This window comes from Simochromis diagramma, unplaced genomic scaffold (genome assembly GCF_900408965.1).
Source record: "Simochromis diagramma unplaced genomic scaffold, fSimDia1.1 OVJJ01000753.1, whole genome shotgun sequence".
NCBI classification, from domain to species: domain Eukaryota; kingdom Metazoa; phylum Chordata; class Actinopteri; order Cichliformes; family Cichlidae; genus Simochromis; species Simochromis diagramma.
In genome coordinates this window covers 18,336,166-18,354,621 of record NW_024387523.1, presented here as the reverse complement: position 1 = coordinate 18,354,621, position 18,456 = coordinate 18,336,166, and the positions used below count along the sequence as shown (strand labels likewise).

The following is an 18,456-nucleotide window of genomic DNA, read 5'->3' as shown; positions in this document are numbered from 1 at the left end:
ACTTCCCCCTCCTCATTGCTTTATTATTGTAGCTCTAGTAATAAATAATAATGTAAGGATTCTGGATCAGCACCATGGATGCCCATAGTACAGTATTCTGAAGAAGGTCTAAAATGTCACTGTGTGTGCGTGCATGTGTTTGTTTTATGTAAATGGATTTTTTTAAATTATTACTCATGATATAACATTGTCCAGACATGCCTGGTAAGGACATGAGGAGGAAACAGTAGGAGCTGTGTGAGGCTACTAAAGGCAGGGCTATAACATTTTTCTGTCATCATTTTATTATAGATTAAGTGCAAGAGTTGTTAGGTGTGGATAATTAGATTATAGTTTATTGCAATAGCAAGTTGTGCCTTGTTCTCAGATAGACAGCAAGTTGAGAGTGATATATGAAATGATGGGATGGAAGGAAGAAGAGAAGCAAAGAGTGATTCACAGGCAGAGCCTAAATTATTTCTCACAGTTTTTTGTTGCCTTATGGTTCCAAGCGCTGTCACCAATCTTTGCATTTTGTTATTATCTCATGACACTTGTTTAATCAGCTACCATCTCTCCTATGGACTTTTTAATGTCTACAGTCTCAGATCAACACAGCCCTGCCCTCCAGCACTATCCACAGCAACCCCTCAACAGCAACATTGTACCCATCAGGTAAACCATCGGCTACGTTTGCTTTGCCTTGTTGCCCATATTAGATTCTTGGTGAATGTATGTTGTTGTTATTCACCCTGTTTCAATGTGCCCCTTTTTAACTTTGAGCACCCGCCCCTTTAAACCTCTCTGCACGGCCCTGTCTACAGCCTTAGCCAAGCTGGCAACCATAGCTGCACTTTGTCTGTTTTGTTCCTTGATATCCTACAGTTGTGCTTCAAATTTTTTGTCAAGTCCCATAATGGCTTCAAAAATAGTTTTATTGGAGATATCATCTTCCTTCTCTGAAGATTTTGTTCTTTTCTCCTCTGGCGGTTGTTTTGATGGAGTTGGCGGCGCCGAGTCTGCTCCCTGTTCTCGCTTGTTTAAGCCCACGTTGGCAGCTTCAGTGCTAGCATAGCCATGGTCACTGACTTTAGCATGCGACGACGTCTTAACATTGGGGTTTGACGGCACAAATTGCAGCTTTGCATTCTTAATAACCTTTTAGACAAATTGCATCAATATGATTGTATTTGGTCCCCCTTTACAAGCTGGCTTTCTGTAACTTGAAGAACAGAGGAGTAATGACAGAGTGGTGGTGTGGGAATTGGTGTGCGAAGAAAGAATAGGATAACTTCCCTTTGTTTTGTTTTTTTGTTGTTGTTGTGTTTTGTTGTTGTTTTGTTTTTGTTTGTTTGTTTTTTAAACTATTTATTTATGTAGTTATCCTTAAGCTCTGTTATTGAAGTTTAAAATGAAATAAATAAAAATTGTTGATGATAAAAAAAAAAGTTTAAACTTCAAAGCTCATGCATGCATGCACATCCAGTGCTCAGTGTCTAATTGTGTGTTTGTGTTTTTACCTTTTTGCAGTAGCGTAGTGAAACATTTGGGCGGTGGATAAATAATGGAAAATAAAATTCAGACTACAGACGGCTTCAGGTGAGTACACGTGGTGCACAAGGACCAAAGCTCACCTTCTCAACCTGGACAAAATGAATTATTTTACACTGATACTGTAAACTTTTGTTTGTGTGTCAGGTTTCCATACATCGGAAACAGCTGCTGCATCTGTAATTCTGTCCATCCCGAGGAGAGTCCACACTCTACATCAGATCCTTGGCTCACCTATAATGACGCACAGGTGCTGCACACAACTGGATCTGCAGCTTGTGAGGAACAGCAGCACTCGGCCTACATCCTGTTTTACAAGATTAACGTAAGAAGACACAGCATCTCATCCTGAAGTGAGAGAATGGCACGCCAGCTGCAGCCTAATCCAATCTCTCTTCTTTTCTTTTTTCGGTGCCCAGACACCCTTCAGTTTCATCATGTCATCCCTATCAATAGCTGTAGAGTTGGATGGAGGATGAAGACAGCAGAGAGCAAAGGAAACAGGTAAGAGCAGACAGGTAGTCAGAGTTAACAAAAACTTTTAAAGCCAGTGTAGCTTCTGTTTTGAACACATTTATTGATGACAATTTTACATAAATAAGCAGTGTATTATACTGTTATCAGATGTGGAGTCTCACTAACCACTTTAATAGTGACTTGTGTCCCAAATACTGTTTATTTGTCTTAGTTACAGATAGTGAAATAAAAATGGAACGAGAAGCGTAGGATTTTGAATTGATACCATTGGTGCATCTACTAAAGTTCTGGGGTCAGTTTGAATATCAGTGACCTTGACCTTGAGTTCAAGTTTTCTGAAAATCTTGTGAATGCTACAACTCTGTGACGAGAAGTAAGTCTCCTAGGTCTTTAAATTTGTATATAGGTGAATCTAGTAGGAAGCTGAAGGGTTGCACTGCGGGCCATCTGTAGAGGTGTAGAGTCAACAACCTGTCTCTGAACGTGGACAAAACAAAAGAGATTGTTGACTTCAGGAGAGCACAGTGGGATCACTGCCCACTTAACATGAATGGATCCTCTGTGGAGGTCGTCAAGAGCACCAGATTTCTTGGTGTCCACCTGGCGGAGAACCTCTCCTGCTCCCTCAACACCAGCTCCATAACCAAGAAGGCCCAGCAGCGTCTCTACTTCAAGCAGAAGCTGAGGAAAGCCCATCTCCCACCATCCATTCTCACCACCTTTTACAGTGGGACTAACAAGAGCATCCTAAGTAGCTGCATCACTGTCTGGTATGGTAACTGCAGCGTATTAGATCGCAGTACCCTACAACGGATTGTGAGAGCAGCTGAGAAGATCATTGGAGTCCCTCTCCCCTCCTTATAACACCCGCTTGCTGGAGGACCCCACACAGCCTTCAAACACACTCTTCACCCTGCTGCCTTCTGGAAAGAGGTCCCAGAACATCCGGGCCCTCGCTACCAAACTACGGAAAAGTTTCTTCCCACAAGCCGTCAGACCCCTGAACACTCAGTGACTGCACTGGCACGCGCACACCTTCACACATGTCACTACCAAGCACTTATCTGCAGTATCTCACACTCACACTCATACACATACATACAAACACCAAGTTACTTTTGCACAATACTCAGCATTTTGCACATTTCCATTGTCTTGTGTCTGTATCGTCCTGTTCTGTCTAGTTTTGCACTGTTTTGTCTTGTTTATTTTTGCAGTTTTTGCACACTGCACTTTATGTAGTCCTGGGTTTGTCCGTATATGTCATATATAGCACCAGGGTCTCGGAGGAACGCGGTCTCATTTCACTCTGTACAGTACCTCTGCACGTGGTTAAAATGACAATAAAAGCCACTTGACTTGACCTGTATTTTGTAGCAGTTGCTTGGAGACGAGTGCCATACAGTTCAAATGAGCATACGTTCCAAAATATGCAAATGAGCCCCATACATCATAATGCTGATGTTTGCTGTTCAGGGTATGAACGTTCTATGCTGAAAGTTTATAAATATACAACCTTTGACTGCTTGTTTTCAGTTGAACTTTTGCAAAGCTGAGGAGATTTTCGCTGCGATCACATCAAGTCCAAAGATGTTTAAACTACTTTTTCACCGAAAGGTAAGTTTGAAGAGACTCGCAGCACCTTTCTCTGAATGTTTTCTTATGGTAAATAAGCATTTTTGAAACTTTTAAGGAAGCTTCTTGGATGATTTCTGTAAAAACTGAATTTTGAATCCAAATGAAGGATATTGTATTTTCTTACCATATACTTTGTTTTATGCCATTACTGATGTTGGTTTTCTTGTTTCTAAACAGAAATCACACAAACAAAACGTGGCAGAGAAGGAAATTCCTTCTACGTCTCATCAGAGGTAAAGAAATGCGCCACTCTTTAATGCTGCTGGAGATATTTATAGCAGTGGTTTAGTTGGAGCTGTTTTATTTCCCTTTTATTGGTGTTTTGTATTTACATCTTTTTTACTACTTCTAGTCTTGTCTATAATTTATATTGATTCAGAGATTAGCGTTGGAAAATGTAGAGTGTAAATGTACAAAATACATGATTTTGTTCCATTACAGTTATTAATTTTTATCTGCAATCTCCAGCATGTACTCCTTGTTAAAAATTTCCACTTTGAAAAATAACATTTACACTTTTGTCCTCATCAGCATCCCGGATGCTTGTGTTGCTGAAAATGGTCAAAAGAAGAAGAGAAAATGGAGACACCTCTGCTGTTCCTCGGTTTGCTTTTACACAAAACATATGAAATGCACATTCTCTTTAAATTGCACTTGTTAATTTAAAGTGACTTTACTTTTTTAATAAACTTATGTTTGTTCGTCCTCTGCAGCAAACTGACAGCGATGCAGAGGCAGAGAGCAACACTGTGAAGACACAAAAAAAGTGTCGCTGGTTTCTTTTTAAATTCTGGAAGGTATGTTTTATGGAAAGAGTCACTGTCATCAAGCATTTACTCATCACAGTTAAATGCGAAGAATTAAGAGCAATTTAGCACATCTATGTCCTCAAATTAAGTTCAAAGATGTTTAAACGTTTTTTTTTTTCACAGAAAGGTAAGTTTGAAGAGACTTGCAGGATGTTTCTCTAAATATTTTTATGGTAAATAAGCATTTTTGAATCTTTTAATGAAGCTTGATGGATGATTTCTGTAAAAACTGAATTTTGATCAGAACCAAATGAAGGATTTTGTATTTCATAGGACAAACTTTAAAACTCAATTTAAAGCATGAATAAATTGTTTTTATTTTATTTAAAGATATTCCCATATATCTGCTTCATGAGCTGACAGCTCACTAAAGTGATAAATAATATGAAATAATACCAAATTTTCTAACTGGACACTTTTCATGGAGAGACTCCCTTGGTATGTTTGTTTTATGCCATTACTGATGTTGGTTTTCTTGTTTCTAAACAGAAATTACACAAACAAAACGTGGCAGAGAAGGAAATTCCTTCTACGTCTCATCAGAGGTAAAGAAATGCGCCACTCTTTAATGCTGCTGGAGATATTTATAGCAGTGGTTTAGTTGGAGCTGTTTTATTTCCCTTTCATTGGCATTTTTCTTCCACCTTGTGTATTTACATCTTTTTTAATACTTTTGGACGTCCTCCAAAATGTTTCAACTTCAAAGCTCATGCATACATGCACATGCACTGCTCAGAATCTTGACATCTTTCCTAATTTTGTGTTTGTGTTTTTACCTTTTTGGAGCAGTGTAGCATGCGGTGGGGAAAAAATAAAAAGTCAAACTGGGACTATAGACCGCTTCGGGTGAGTACACGTGGTGCACAAAGACCAAAGCTCACTTTGTCAAAGTGGAGAAAATGAATTATTTTACACTGATACTGTAAACGTTGCGCGTGTGTGTCAGGTTTCCAAACATCGGAAACACCTGCTACATGAACTCCTGCCTGCAGAGCCTCCTCAACATTGAGGAGTTCATAAGAGACATCAGGCGTCAGGAGGTTTTGTGGAGCACAGATCCAGAAGCTCAGCTCTTAAGGTGTGCTACGTCAACCTTCTACTTTCTTCAAAAACCTGAAGAACAAAGAGATCTAACAGCAGAAATGTCTGTTTACCCTTCCTTTCTACAGAAGGCTTATTGATGTCAGGGACTGTCACGAGTCAACAGATTATGGCCTTAAAGATCACCACCTAAGAGCTTTTAAGAAGGCATTCAGCAATCAAGCTCCTGAATACACCGGCAGTGCACAGAAAGTGCGTCAGCTATTTGGACATTTCGTTTTTTGCTTTACCTTCTGATTTTGATGTACTGTTTTAAATCTCTCTGCTTTTCTTTCAGGACGCTCATGAATTCCTAACATTATTCCTCAATGAGGTCAAAAGGCTCACACCTCACCTGGAGAGGAACGCAGCTCTCCTGGGCCAAAGTTATACCTGCCCAGTAGAAGACCATCACATTTTTAAAATGGAAAACATGAGGACATGCAAGAGGTAAGCCTGTCTTTCAGAAACGCAGAGCTGGTTGCAATATTTTCATATACCTCTTTTCCACGTACCTGATCTTTACTTTAACTACGTTACTCCTGAAATGTGTAGCTGTGGTCACCAATCATCACAGCAAGAGGAATTCACCAGCTTGTCTCTTGACCTTGTTCCAGAGGGGTCTATTATAAACATGTTAGAGACATACTTGAAGGTAAGATCACAAATTCCAATAGAGTTGTCGTATCAGCGATCTTAACACACCTTTTTTGTTAGTGTTTGTGTGCATGTGTGTGTGCATATGTTGAGATTTCTTTCTACCATAAAGCCTGTTTTCTCTGTGCTGTTGTTCAGGAACAAGAAATAGAATTTCGCTGTGATTGTGGAGGGACGGCCTCAGAACTGAAGTCGTCTTTTGATACACTGCCAAGGTGAGTAAGGTCACATCAGAATTGATCGACTGACCAGGTTTCCAAACTGTGGCGCATCAAATATCAGAGTTTTTCGAGACAATATTTGAGCAGTCGTTTTCTCCCATCTTCTGTTTGTGTTTGACACTCATTCTTCTTATTTTCTACCTTGTTTGTGTTTTTTTTCTTTTCTGCCAGAGTTCTGATCTTGCATCTGAAGAGGTTTGGCTTTACACAAACCTACAACATTCAGAAGGTGGATGACCCCGTCAGGCTGCAGAGGGACTTGGTGGTGTCATCCAATCAGGTAAAAACAGACTGCAGAACGTCTCAGGCTACGTCCACACTAGCCCGGATAGATTTGAAAACTCCGTGTCCACACTAGCGTTTTCAGTCATTTTCAAATAGTTGTGCGTCTGCATTGAAACGGCCGAAAACGCTTACGTTCCAGTCCTGCGCATGCGCAAAAGTGAGTGAGAATTACAGAATTTGAAGAAAAGCTATCCGGAGCATGTACAAACTGATATTAATCTTTTTTAGGGCTGTCAAAGTTGAGAGCAATCAAAACAACTGCTGTATAATGCACTCGGCTTATCTTTGTTTAATTGCTCGCATGACTGCATCACATGACTAAAATGCGTCATCGTTTTAGAAAGTCTGCGTTTTCGAGTGTCCACACTGCGACGGGACAACTCCGTTTTGAAATGTATGCGTTTTTGAGAGCGTTTTCAAGATGCTGTGTTTTTCCTTGAGGAAAACGCCGTCTCGGTGTGGACGGGAGGTCAAAGCGGAGAGAAAAGGATGTGATTTCAAACGAAAACGCATTAGTGTGGACGTAGCCTCAGCAAATCAGCTTAATTATGGCACTGATGTGAGACTTTATGAAACTAACACTCTTTGGATTTGTTCCTTCTCAGGGTGGTGGCTGTTATAGTCTTGTCAGCGTCATCAGTCATTATGGAGGCACAGAGTCAGGTAAAACAACAGACTTGTGACAAACAGAAAATGAAAACTTGGTACTTTTCAGTGAAGGACTCACACACAAAAGCTTTTGATGTTCTAAGAAGCACTAAGTCAAAATCACTGTTTGCTTGAATCAGTTGACTTCCAGAAGTTGGATTCATTTGTCTTAATGTGATTTCAGGACACTACATCTGTAGTTCTGTCCATCCCGAGGAGAGTCAGCACTCTACATCAGATCGCTGGCTCACCTATAATGACGCACAGGTGCTCCACACAACTGGATCTGCAGTTTGTGAGGAACAGCAGCAGTCGGCCTACATCCTGTTTTACAAGAGAAACGTAAGAAGACACAGCATCTCATCCTGAAGTGAGAGAATTTTTAAATGTCCTGTTACCTTGTTAACCAGTTTTGTCTTCATTCTCAGTTCTGAAACAGGAAATGGAAGGAAGGAAGGAAGTTAAGGTCATCATCATGCTGAGAAGGAAAAGCAGTCGTCCCAGCCCACCATCGCACACTGGAGGACAAGTATAGGTAAGTATTGCCCTCAGGAGGAAGGGTCCTGCCAGAGAGCCTGGTCCTCCCAAGATTTCTTCCTCCAGGAGGGAGTTTTTTCTTGCCACCGTCGCCCCACATTCACTGGTCTCATCAGCAGGGACATTTTTAACCTCCTAAGACCTGAACTTTCATGGCATGCATTTTTAATTTCTCTGTGCCATTTAGGTTGATTGGGACCTGATGAAGGTAAAAACAAAGACATCAGATTCGGACTATCTTTTTTTGTTTCTCAAAAGAATGAGATCCACATATGAGGACATTCATTTTAAATTTCGATTGAACAGCGGCAGTGTAATGTCCTCCCTCATAAGTGGATATCAGGTTTTTGAAGAGCAAAATTTTGTATTTTGGTCTAGACAACCCAAAATGTTATGTCTACATATGTGGACACCAGGTCCTAGGAGGTTAAAACAAAATCTACTAGAGATCGTCCTTTTCTGGACCAGTGTTTGGCTTGCTCTCTGGGAACAACAAATTAGTGCTGTCAGCGTAAACGTCATTTTACCTAATGACGTTAACGCTGACAGCACTAATTTGTTGTTGTTATTATTAATATTATTATTAATTTATTTGTAAAATAAATTAAATTTAAAAAAACAAAGAAATGATTTAATTCTTTATTTTATTTTGTTTTATTAAAATCAAAATAACAACAAAAACAAAAATAACTAATAAAAAAATATTAAAAGTATTCAGTAGTGTTTTGTGAAATTTGTAATGAGCCTTAGTTAAGTTGATGTCACAGAAGTTTCTGAATCATTTAGATTGTTCAACAAACTGATTCACTCAGGTAAAGATGGTGAGCTGGAGCAATGGTACCCTTGGAGTTCAGTTTAAGTTTTCAGACAAATATTCCCTCGATCAGTTGCAGCTTCTGCTTTTAAATAAATGATTTAGCTGCAAATGTTTAGCTGCAGGTAGCAAAGTCCAAAAGTGACAACATTTCCACTGCAGTCTCTCCAGAAATGGCTTATAAAATTTTGACCAAATTAGACATTTATCCTTGGATCATTGACAACCCTGTAGGGTGAAAATCTTTGATTGTACCTTTTAGAACATTTTAACAAGTTGCTGTCTCCTGCTGCAAGTTTCCTGTTTTGGCTGAACTTCATCAGCTCAAAAAAACTCACCGTGCTGCGGTGTACTAAATGACCTCATGTAGAGGACACACTGAAGGCAGGTTTGCAATGTTTAATTAACAAAGTCAAGATCAGTTAACAACAGCTGAACTAAAGACTTTCTTTTTCTCATCGATAAAATGAGGTCCATGCCAATGCGCTCAAATGGGACCTCCATTAATGGTGAGGGGCATAAAGGTGCTTTTTGAATGACCAGCTGGTTCACCAGCTGACACCACTGGACGCACACCATCAGCGCATATCCAAACATGCAAAAAATGCAAGATGGTGGTGCGCACAGATACAGCGGCTCTATGCTCTCCACTTACCCAATTTCACTGTGCAAGAAACTGCACAATGACAATAAAAAGCTCTAAGTCTAAAACAGTTTCCTGGCCAGTAAAATCGGGCAATTATTCGCTCCAGAGTTTTATCCTATTCCAGGTGAGCAGCCATCGACTTGTAATGAGCCAGCTAAAACAATAATTTCTCAGTGGCTCTTCTGGCACCAACAAGTGGGTGTGTTCTTCCATCGTGCAAGTGTCACGACACACTGAACATGGTCTGAACATGGATTTTCCCTCGATATGTCTTTTCCACCAGTACTATGGGGTATTTGTGAATATCCATGACTGACCCGGCCAGGTGGCCAGCTGGTCTTTGGACAGGGTCACGGCAGTTTCAAGGTTCAACAAAATCCCTTTCACTGACAGACTGAAGGAAAGCTCCTCAAAAATGGAGGGTCTTCAAGCTCCTCAGTGGCAGGAAAAGGTTTCCCGGACCCAGTGTTGTATATTTGTTTCCCAAAAGATTGAAATAGTGGAGAGAAATCAGGTTCTGAAACCATCCAGAAGACAAAGTCTCCAACTGGTTTGTGGAAGTCCAGTTTCTCCAAATTAATCAGCGGGTGAAATGTCTCTTCATGGATGGTTTTGATTCTGTTGTTATTCACGAACAAAGCCCTCAAAGCAGCATAGTGAAAGAAAGTCATCTTTCATTGTTGTCTCCAGCGTGTTAAAAGAGAGATCGAGCTCAGTGATGAGTTTTGAAGCGGCTGCAGGGACTTCTCCAAGGTTTTGGCTCGAACAGTCGAAGGATGTTGTTCACAGTGGTGACACTGTTGACTGGTGATTGACAAGCACTGAGATACTAACATGACAAACACAAGAAACATCATGACTTATTCTCCTGAGTGCCTGCAAAACACAAAATCAAACTCAAAGCTTTTCTCTCAGATGCTGGTGTGGCACAATCTAATGATAAAAAGGTCATGCTAACAGCTTTTGGAGCACAGCTGCACAAAATAACAGCTTTTGGAGCACAAAATGCATTACAGGTAAACCCAGTACCCAAACATGTTAACAAGGATAAAGAAAAAATCTGAAACAAAAGCAGGTAGTGTGGTGATTTATGTTGTGAGGATGCTTTCACTCCCATCAAAGTCACCCAGTGTTGAGAACCCAAATGAGCCCAAAAACCTCAAGTGGCTGCAACCAACAGCGAACGTCAAGAAGTGGATACTTGCATGTTGAGCCAGAAACATGCAGAAAACCCAAAAGAGGCAAGACAGCACATCTTGGTCCCACTCAGGCAGTACGAACACCTGGAAAGAGGAGCCCACAGTTCAGACCCAAGGTCACTGGTAAGGACACCAGCCAGTTATAAGTCTAGTTTTAATTTTCATTTTAGTTAGTGTTATGGCCTTTCTAAGGGTGGCCAGACCATAATATAAGGGTGATCCACCCCTGTCTGACCCCAAGCAGCACATCACACAACCAGTACAATTTTGATGGTGATTATTTTTCACAGTGATTGAATTCTAACAAAGGAAAGGAGCAAACTATAGCTTCGGGGTGGACCCCAAAACAACAAACAAAAGGGACCGTATCTAAAGGATGTACAAAACTTATTTATGAAAAGAATAAAACCAAGTGACAATGTCTTATCTCCCTAACTAAGAAAAACATGAGAAAAGGGTAATCAAATAAAAGGCAGTCCACCCCTACATGCTCCTGTATAAAGAAACAGGTAACACAAAGCCTGCAGGTTGAGGTCCATGGCGGTTGTCATCTTATATGTTGTCTCCAGGTCAAGGAGACAACATATAAGATGGATAGACAGACAGATTTCAAAATAGCCAGCTGGAATGTTAAGGGGTTGAATAACGGGATTAAGAGGAAGAAAATATTAACATATCTAAAGTTATCAAGAGTTGATATAGCCTTTATTCAAGAAATGCACATGTGTAAGTCAGAAGCCTTAAAACTTAAATGTTCCTGGGTAGGTAAAGTCTTTTCCAGTCCTGGAACTGGTAAAAGTAGGGGAGTGTCTGTTCTGATTCATAAAGCAGTTAGCTTTACTGAAACAAAAGTAATAACAGATAAGGAAGGTAGATTTATATTGGTTGATGGACAACTACTGGACACACCAATAATTTTATGTAATATCTATGCACCTAATGCGCCTTTTTTTCACAACCTGTCACAGTATCTTTTGGAATTAGGAGGTGCACAAATAGTGGTAGGAGGAGATTTTAATCAAATACTGGATCAAGACCTAGATAGATCACTTCCTAGGAGAGGCACAGAGAGTAAATCTGTAGTTGCCATAAGGCAGATGACCTCAGATTTAGGTCTGAATGATATTTGGCGGACCAATGCATCCAGAAGGCAGGGAATATCCTTTTACTCTCCGCCTCATAATGTTTATACTAGAATCGACTACTTTCTTATGTTCTGAAGCCTTAGTGAATAACTCTATAGATTCAAGTATTGGTAATATAGTATTCTCGGACCATGTGCCAATTTTTCTATGTCTTGGAAATATTTTACAGATTCCTGAAAGCCGCAGATGGCATTTAAATGTGTCCTTAATTAAAGACTCTGGGTTTATTAAATGATAAGTGATGAAATACAATTTTACAAACAGACAAATAATCGAGAGGACACTACATTGGCTACTTGGTGGGATGCTATGAAGGCATACTTAACAGCGGCCTCCCATGGACGAAACATGATAGAGCCTGTTGCCTGAAACTAGGAGAAAAATTGAAACGGGATTGGCATTCAGGGTGTGTTTTCCTTGAGGAAAACGCCGTCTCGGTGTGGACGGGAGGTCAAGCGGAGAGAAAAGATGTGTTTCAAACGAAAACGCATTAGGGTGGACGTTGCCCAGCAATCAGCTTAATTAGGCACTGATGTGAGACTTAAAACTAACACTCTTTGGATTGTTCCTTCTCAGGGTGGTGGCTGTTATAGTCTTGTCAGCGTCATCGTCATTATGGAGGCACAGAGGCAGGTAAAACAACAGACTTGTGACAAACAGAAAATGAAAACTTGTACTTTTCAGTGAAGGACTCACACACAAAAGCTTTTGAGTTCTAAGAAGCATAAGTCAAAATCACTGTTTGCTTGAATCAGTTGACTTCCAGAAGTTGGATCATTTGTCTTAATGTGATTTCAGGACACTACATCTGTAGTTCTGTCCATCCCAGGGAGAGCAGCACTCTACATCAGATCGCTGGCCACCTATAATGACGCACAGGTGCTCCACAAACGGATCTGCAGTTTGTGAGGAACAGCAGCAGCGGCCTACATCCTGTTTACAAGAGAAACGTAAGAAGACACAGCATCCATCCTGAAGTGAGAGAATTTTTAAATGTCCTGTTACCTTGTTAACCAGTTTTGTCTTCATTCTCAGTTCTGAAACAGGAAATGGAAGGAAGGAAGGAAGTTAAGGTCATCATCATGCTGAGAAGGAAAAGCAGTCGTCCCAGCCCACCATCGCACACGGGAGGACAAGTATAGGTAAGTATGCCCTCAGGAGGAAGGGTCCTCCCAGAGAGCCTGGTCCTCCAAGATCTTCCTCCAGGAGGGAGTTTTTTCTTGCCACCGTCGCCCCACATTCACTGGTCTCATCAGCAGGGACATTTTTAACCTCCTAAGACCTGAACTTTCATGGCATGCATTTTTAATTTCTCTGTGCCATTGGTTGATTGGGACCTGATGAAGTAAAAACAAAGACATCAGATTCGGACTACTTTTTTTGTTTCTCAAAGAATGAGATCCACATATGAGGACATTCATTTTAATTTCGATTGAACAGGGCAGTGTAATGCCTCCCATAAGTGGATATCAGGTTTGAAGACAATTGACAGACACAACCCAAATGTTATGTCACATATGTGGACACCAGGTCCTAGGAGGTTAAAACAAAATCTACTAGAGATCGTCCTTTTCTGGACCAGTGTTGGCTTGCCCTGGAACAACAAATTAGTGCTGTCAGGTAAACGTCATTTACCAATGACGTTACGCTGACAGCACTAATTTGTTGTTTATTTTATTTATTATTAATTTATTTGAAAATAAATTAATAAAAAAACAAAGAAATGATTTATCTTTATTTTATTTTGTTTTATTAAAATCAAATAACAACAAAAACAAAATAACTAATAAAAAAATATAAAAGTATTCAGTAGTGTTTGTGAAATTTGTAAGAGCCTGTTAAGTTGATGTCACAGAAGTTTCTGAATCATTTAGATGTTCAACAACTGATTCACTCAGGTAAAGATGGTGAGCTGAGCAATGGTACCCTGGAGTTCAGTTTAAGTTTCAGACAAATATTCCCTCGATCAGTTGCAGCTTCTGCTTTTAAATAAATGATTTAGCTGCAAATGTTTAGCTGCAGGTAGCAAAGTCCAAAAGTGACAACATTCCACTGCAGTCTCTCCAGAAATGGCTTATAAAATTTTGACCAAATTAGACATTATCCTTGGATCATTGACAACCCTGTAGGGTGAAAATCTTATGTACCTTTTTAAACATTAACAAGTTGGTCTCCGCTGCAAGTTTCCTGTTTGGCTGAACTTCACAGCTCAAAAAAACTCACCGTGCTGCGGGTGTACTAATGACTCATGTAGAGGACACACTGAAGGCAGGTTTGCAATGTTTAATTAACAAAGTCAAGATCAGTTAACAACAGCTGAACTAAAGACTTTCTTTTCTCATCGATAAAATGAGGTCCATGCCAATGCGCTCAAATGGGACCTCCATTAATGGTGAGGGGCATAAAGGTGCTTTTTGAATGACCAGCTGGTTCACCAGCTGACACACTGGACGCACACCATCGCGCATATCCAAACATGCAAAAAAGCAAGATGGTGGTGCGCACAGATACAGCGGCTCTATGCTCTCCACTTACCCAATTTCACTGTGCAAGAAACTGCACAATGACAATAAAAAGCTCTAAGTCTAAAACAGTTTCCTGGCCAGAAAATCGGGCAATTATTCGCTCCAGAGTTTTATCCTATCCAGGTGACAGCCATCGACTTGTAATGAGCCACGCTAAACAATAATTTCTCAGTGGCTCTCTGGCACAACAAGTGGGTGTGTTCTCCACGTGCAAGGGTCACGACACACTGAACATGGCTGAACATGTATTTTTTATGGTAAATAAGCATTTTTGAATCTTTTAATGAAGCTTGATGGATGATTTCTGTAAAAACTGAATTTTGATCAGAACCAAATGAAGGATTTTGTATTTCATAGGACAAACTTTAAAACTCAATTTAAAGCATGAATAAATTGTTTTTATTTTATTTAAAGATATTCCCATATATCTGCTTCATGAGCTGACAGCTCACTAAAGTGATAAATAATATGAAATAATACCAAATTTTCTAACTGGACACTTTTCATGGAGAGACTCCCTTGGTATGTTTGTTTTATGCCATTACTGATGTTGGTTTTCTTGTTTCTAAACAGAAATTACACAAACAAAACGTGGCAGAGAAGGAAATTCCTTCTACGTCTCATCAGAGGTAAAGAAATGCGCCACTCTTTAATGCTGCTGGAGATATTTATAGCAGTGGTTTAGTTGGAGCTGTTTTATTTCCCTTTCATTGGCATTTTTCTTCCACCTTGTGTATTTACATCTTTTTTAATACTTTTGGACGTCCTCCAAAATGTTTCAACTTCAAAGCTCATGCATACATGCACATGCACTGCTCAGAATCTTGACATCTTTCCTAATTTTGTGTTTGTGTTTTTACCTTTTTGGAGCAGTGTAGCATGCGGTGGGGAAAAAATAAAAGTCAAACTGGGACTATAGACCGCTTCGGGTGAGTACACGTGGTGCACAAAGACCAAAGCTCACTTTGTCAAAGTGGAGAAAATGAATTATTTTACACTGATACTGTAAACGTTGCGCGTGTGTGTCAGGTTTCCAAACATCGGAAACACCTGCTACATGAACTCCTGCCTGCAGAGCCTCCTCAACATTGAGGAGTTCATAAGAGACATCAGGCGTCAGGAGGTTTTGTGGAGCACAGATCCAGAAGCTCAGCTCTTAAGGTGTGCTACGTCAACCTTCTACTTTCTTCAAAAACCTGAAGAACAAAGAGATCTAACAGCAGAAATGTCTGTTTACCCTTCCTTTCTACAGAAGGCTTATTGATGTCAGGGACTGTCACGAGTCAACAGATTATGGCCTTAAAGATCACCACCTAAGAGCTTTTAAGAAGGCATTCAGCAATCAAGCTCCTGAATACACCGGCAGTGCACAGAAAGTGCGTCAGCTATTTGGACATTTCGTTTTTTGCTTTACCTTCTGATTTTGATGTACTGTTTTAAATCTCTCTGCTTTTCTTTCAGGACGCTCATGAATTCCTAACATTATTCCTCAATGAGGTCAAAAGGCTCACACCTCACCTGGAGAGGAACGCAGCTCTCCTGGGCCAAAGTTATACCTGCCCAGTAGAAGACCATCACATTTTTAAAATGGAAAACATGAGGACATGCAAGAGGTAAGCCTGTCTTTCAGAAACGCAGAGCTGGTTGCAATATTTTCATATACCTCTTTTCCACGTACCTGATCTTTACTTTAACTACGTTACTCCTGAAATGTGTAGCTGTGGTCACCAATCATCACAGCAAGAGGAATTCACCAGCTTGTCTCTTGACCTTGTTCCAGAGGGGTCTATTATAAACATGTTAGAGACATACTTGAAGGTAAGATCACAAATTCCAATAGAGTTGTCGTATCAGCGATCTTAACACACCTTTTTTGTTAGTGTTTGTGTGCATGTGTGTGTGCATATGTTGAGATTTCTTTCTACCATAAAGCCTGTTTTCTCTGTGCTGTTGTTCAGGAACAAGAAATAGAATTTCGCTGTGATTGTGGAGGGACGGCCTCAGAACTGAAGTCGTCTTTTGATACACTGCCAAGGTGAGTAAGGTCACATCAGAATTGATCGACTGACCAGGTTTCCAAACTGTGGCGCATCAAATATCAGAGTTTTTCGAGACAATATTTGAGCAGTCGTTTTCTCCCATCTTCTGTTTGTGTTTGACACTCATTCTTCTTATTTTCTACCTTGTTTGTGTTTTTTTTCTTTTCTGCCAGAGTTCTGATCTTGCATCTGAAGAGGTTTGGCTTTACACAAACCTACAAAATTCAGAAGGTGGATGACCCCGTCAGGCTGCAGAGGGACTTGGTGGTGTCATCCAATCAGGTAAAAACAGACTGCAGAACGTCTCAGGCTACGTCCACACTAGCCCGGATAGATTTGAAAACTCCGTGTCCACACTAGCGTTTTCAGTCATTTTCAAATAGTTGTGCGTCTGCATTGAAACGGCCGAAAACGCTTACGTTCCAGTCCTGCGCATGCGCAAAAGTGAGTGAGAATTACAGAATTTGAAGAAAAGCTATCCGGAGCATGTACAAACTGATATTAATCTTTTTTAGGGCTGTCAAAGTTGAGAGCAATCAAAACAACTGCTGTATAATGCACTCGGCTTATCTTTGTTTAATTGCTCGCATGACTGCATCACATGACTAAAATGCGTCATCGTTTTAGAAAGTCTGCGTTTTCGAGTGTCCACACTGCGACGGGACAACTCCGTTTTGAAATGTATGCGTTTTTGAGAGCGTTTTCAAGATGCTGTGTTTTTCCTTGAGGAAAACGCCGTCTCGGTGTGGACGGGAGGTCAAAGCGGAGAGAAAAGGATGTGATTTCAAACGAAAACGCATTAGTGTGGACTTAGCCTCAGCAAATCAGCTTAATTATGGCACTGATGTGAGACTTTATGAAACTAACACTCTTTGGATTTGTTCCTTCTCAGGGTGGTGGCTGTTATAGTCTTGTCAGCGTCATCAGTCATTATGGAGGCACAGAGTCAGGTAAAACAACAGACTTGTGACAAACAGAAAATGAAAACTTGGTACTTTTCAGTGAAGGACTCACACACAAAAGCTTTTGATGTTCTAAGAAGCACTAAGTCAAAATCACTGTTTGCTTGAATCAGTTGACTTCCAGAAGTTGGATTCATTTGTCTTAATGTGATTTCAGGACACTACATCTGTAGTTCTGTCCATCCCGAGGAGAGTCAGCACTCTACATCAGATCGCTGGCTCACCTATAATGACGCACAGGTGCTCCACACAACTGGATCTGCAGTTTGTGAGGAACAGCAGCAGTCGGCCTACATCCTGTTTTACAAGAGAAACGTAAGAAGACACAGCATCTCATCCTGAAGTGAGAGAATTTTTAAATGTCCTGTTACCTTGTTAACCAGTTTTGTCTTCATTCTCAGTTCTGAAACAGGAAATGGAAGGAAGGAAGGAAGTTAAGGTCATCATCATGCTGAGAAGGAAAAGCAGTCGTCCCAGCCCACCATCGCACAGTGGAGGACAAGTATAGGTAAGTATTGCCCTCAGGAGGAAGGGTCCTGCCAGAGAGCCTGGTCCTCCCAAGATTTCTTCCTCCAGGAGGGAGTTTTTTCTTGCCACCGTCGCCCCACATTCACTGGTCTCATCAGCAGGGACATTTTTAACCTCCTAAGACCTGAACTTTCATGGCATGCATTTTTAATTTCTCTGTGCCATTTAGGTTGATTGGGACCTGATGAAGGTAAAAACAAAGACATCAGATTCGGACTATCTTTTTTTTGTTTCTCAAAAGAATGAGATCCACATATGAGGACATTCATTTTAAATTTCGATTGAACAGCGGCAGTGTAATGTCCTCCCTCATAAGTGGATATCAGGTTTTTGAAGAGCAAAATTTTGTATTTTGGTCTAGACAACCCAAAATGTTATGTCTACATATGTGGACACCAGGTCCTAGGAGGTTAAAACAAAATCTACTAGAGATCGTCCTTTTCTGGACCAGTGTTTGGCTTGCTCTCTGGGAACAACAAATTAGTGCTGTCAGCGTAAACGTCATTTTACCTAATGACGTTAACGCTGACAGCACTAATTTGTTGTTGTTATTATTAATATTATTATTAATTTATTTGTAAAATAAATTAAATTTAAAAAAACAAAGAAATGATTTAATTCTTTATTTTATTTTGTTTTATTAAAATCAAAATAACAACAAAAACAAAAATAACTAATAAAAAAATATTAAAAGTATTCAGTAGTGTTTTGTGAAA

The 18,456-nt window shown here is 40.2% G+C and overlaps 2 protein-coding genes across 3 annotated transcripts; both read left to right on the top strand.

Annotated features, from left to right (window-relative positions):
* Positions 1–1,435: 1,435 nt before the first annotated feature.
* LOC120726365 (ubiquitin carboxyl-terminal hydrolase 37-like) lies at positions 1,436–8,409 on the top strand. Of its 2 annotated transcripts, XM_040019880.1 has the most exons (18): positions 1,438–1,578; positions 1,678–1,855; positions 1,950–2,034; positions 3,544–3,624; positions 3,823–3,878; positions 4,177–4,249; positions 4,359–4,442; positions 4,944–4,999; positions 5,244–5,300; positions 5,401–5,532; positions 5,624–5,747; positions 5,833–5,984; positions 6,090–6,189; positions 6,330–6,406; positions 6,584–6,692; positions 7,303–7,360; positions 7,530–7,687; positions 7,774–8,408. In XM_040019880.1, the coding sequence occupies exons 3-18, from the start codon at positions 1,999–2,001 to the stop codon at positions 7,777–7,779; spliced, it is 1,359 nt and encodes a 452-aa protein (XP_039875814.1). In that variant the 5' UTR covers positions 1,438–1,578; positions 1,678–1,855; positions 1,950–1,998; the 3' UTR covers positions 7,780–8,408. The 2 variants fall into 2 exon arrangements, with proteins under 2 accessions (XP_039875815.1, XP_039875814.1); XM_040019881.1 differs by lacking the exons at positions 4,177–4,249; positions 4,359–4,442; positions 4,944–4,999 and having other exon boundaries at positions 1,436–1,578; positions 7,774–8,409.
* Positions 8,410–15,090: 6,681 nt separating this feature from the next.
* LOC120726515 (ubiquitin carboxyl-terminal hydrolase 37-like) lies at positions 15,091–18,254 on the top strand. The gene is made up of 10 exons (XM_040020145.1): positions 15,091–15,140; positions 15,241–15,372; positions 15,464–15,587; positions 15,673–15,824; positions 15,930–16,029; positions 16,170–16,246; positions 16,424–16,532; positions 17,143–17,200; positions 17,370–17,527; positions 17,614–18,254. The coding sequence occupies exons 1-10, from the start codon at positions 15,091–15,093 to the stop codon at positions 17,617–17,619; spliced, it is 966 nt and encodes a 321-aa protein (XP_039876079.1). The 3' UTR covers positions 17,620–18,254.
* The last annotated feature ends 202 nt before the right edge of the window (positions 18,255–18,456 follow it).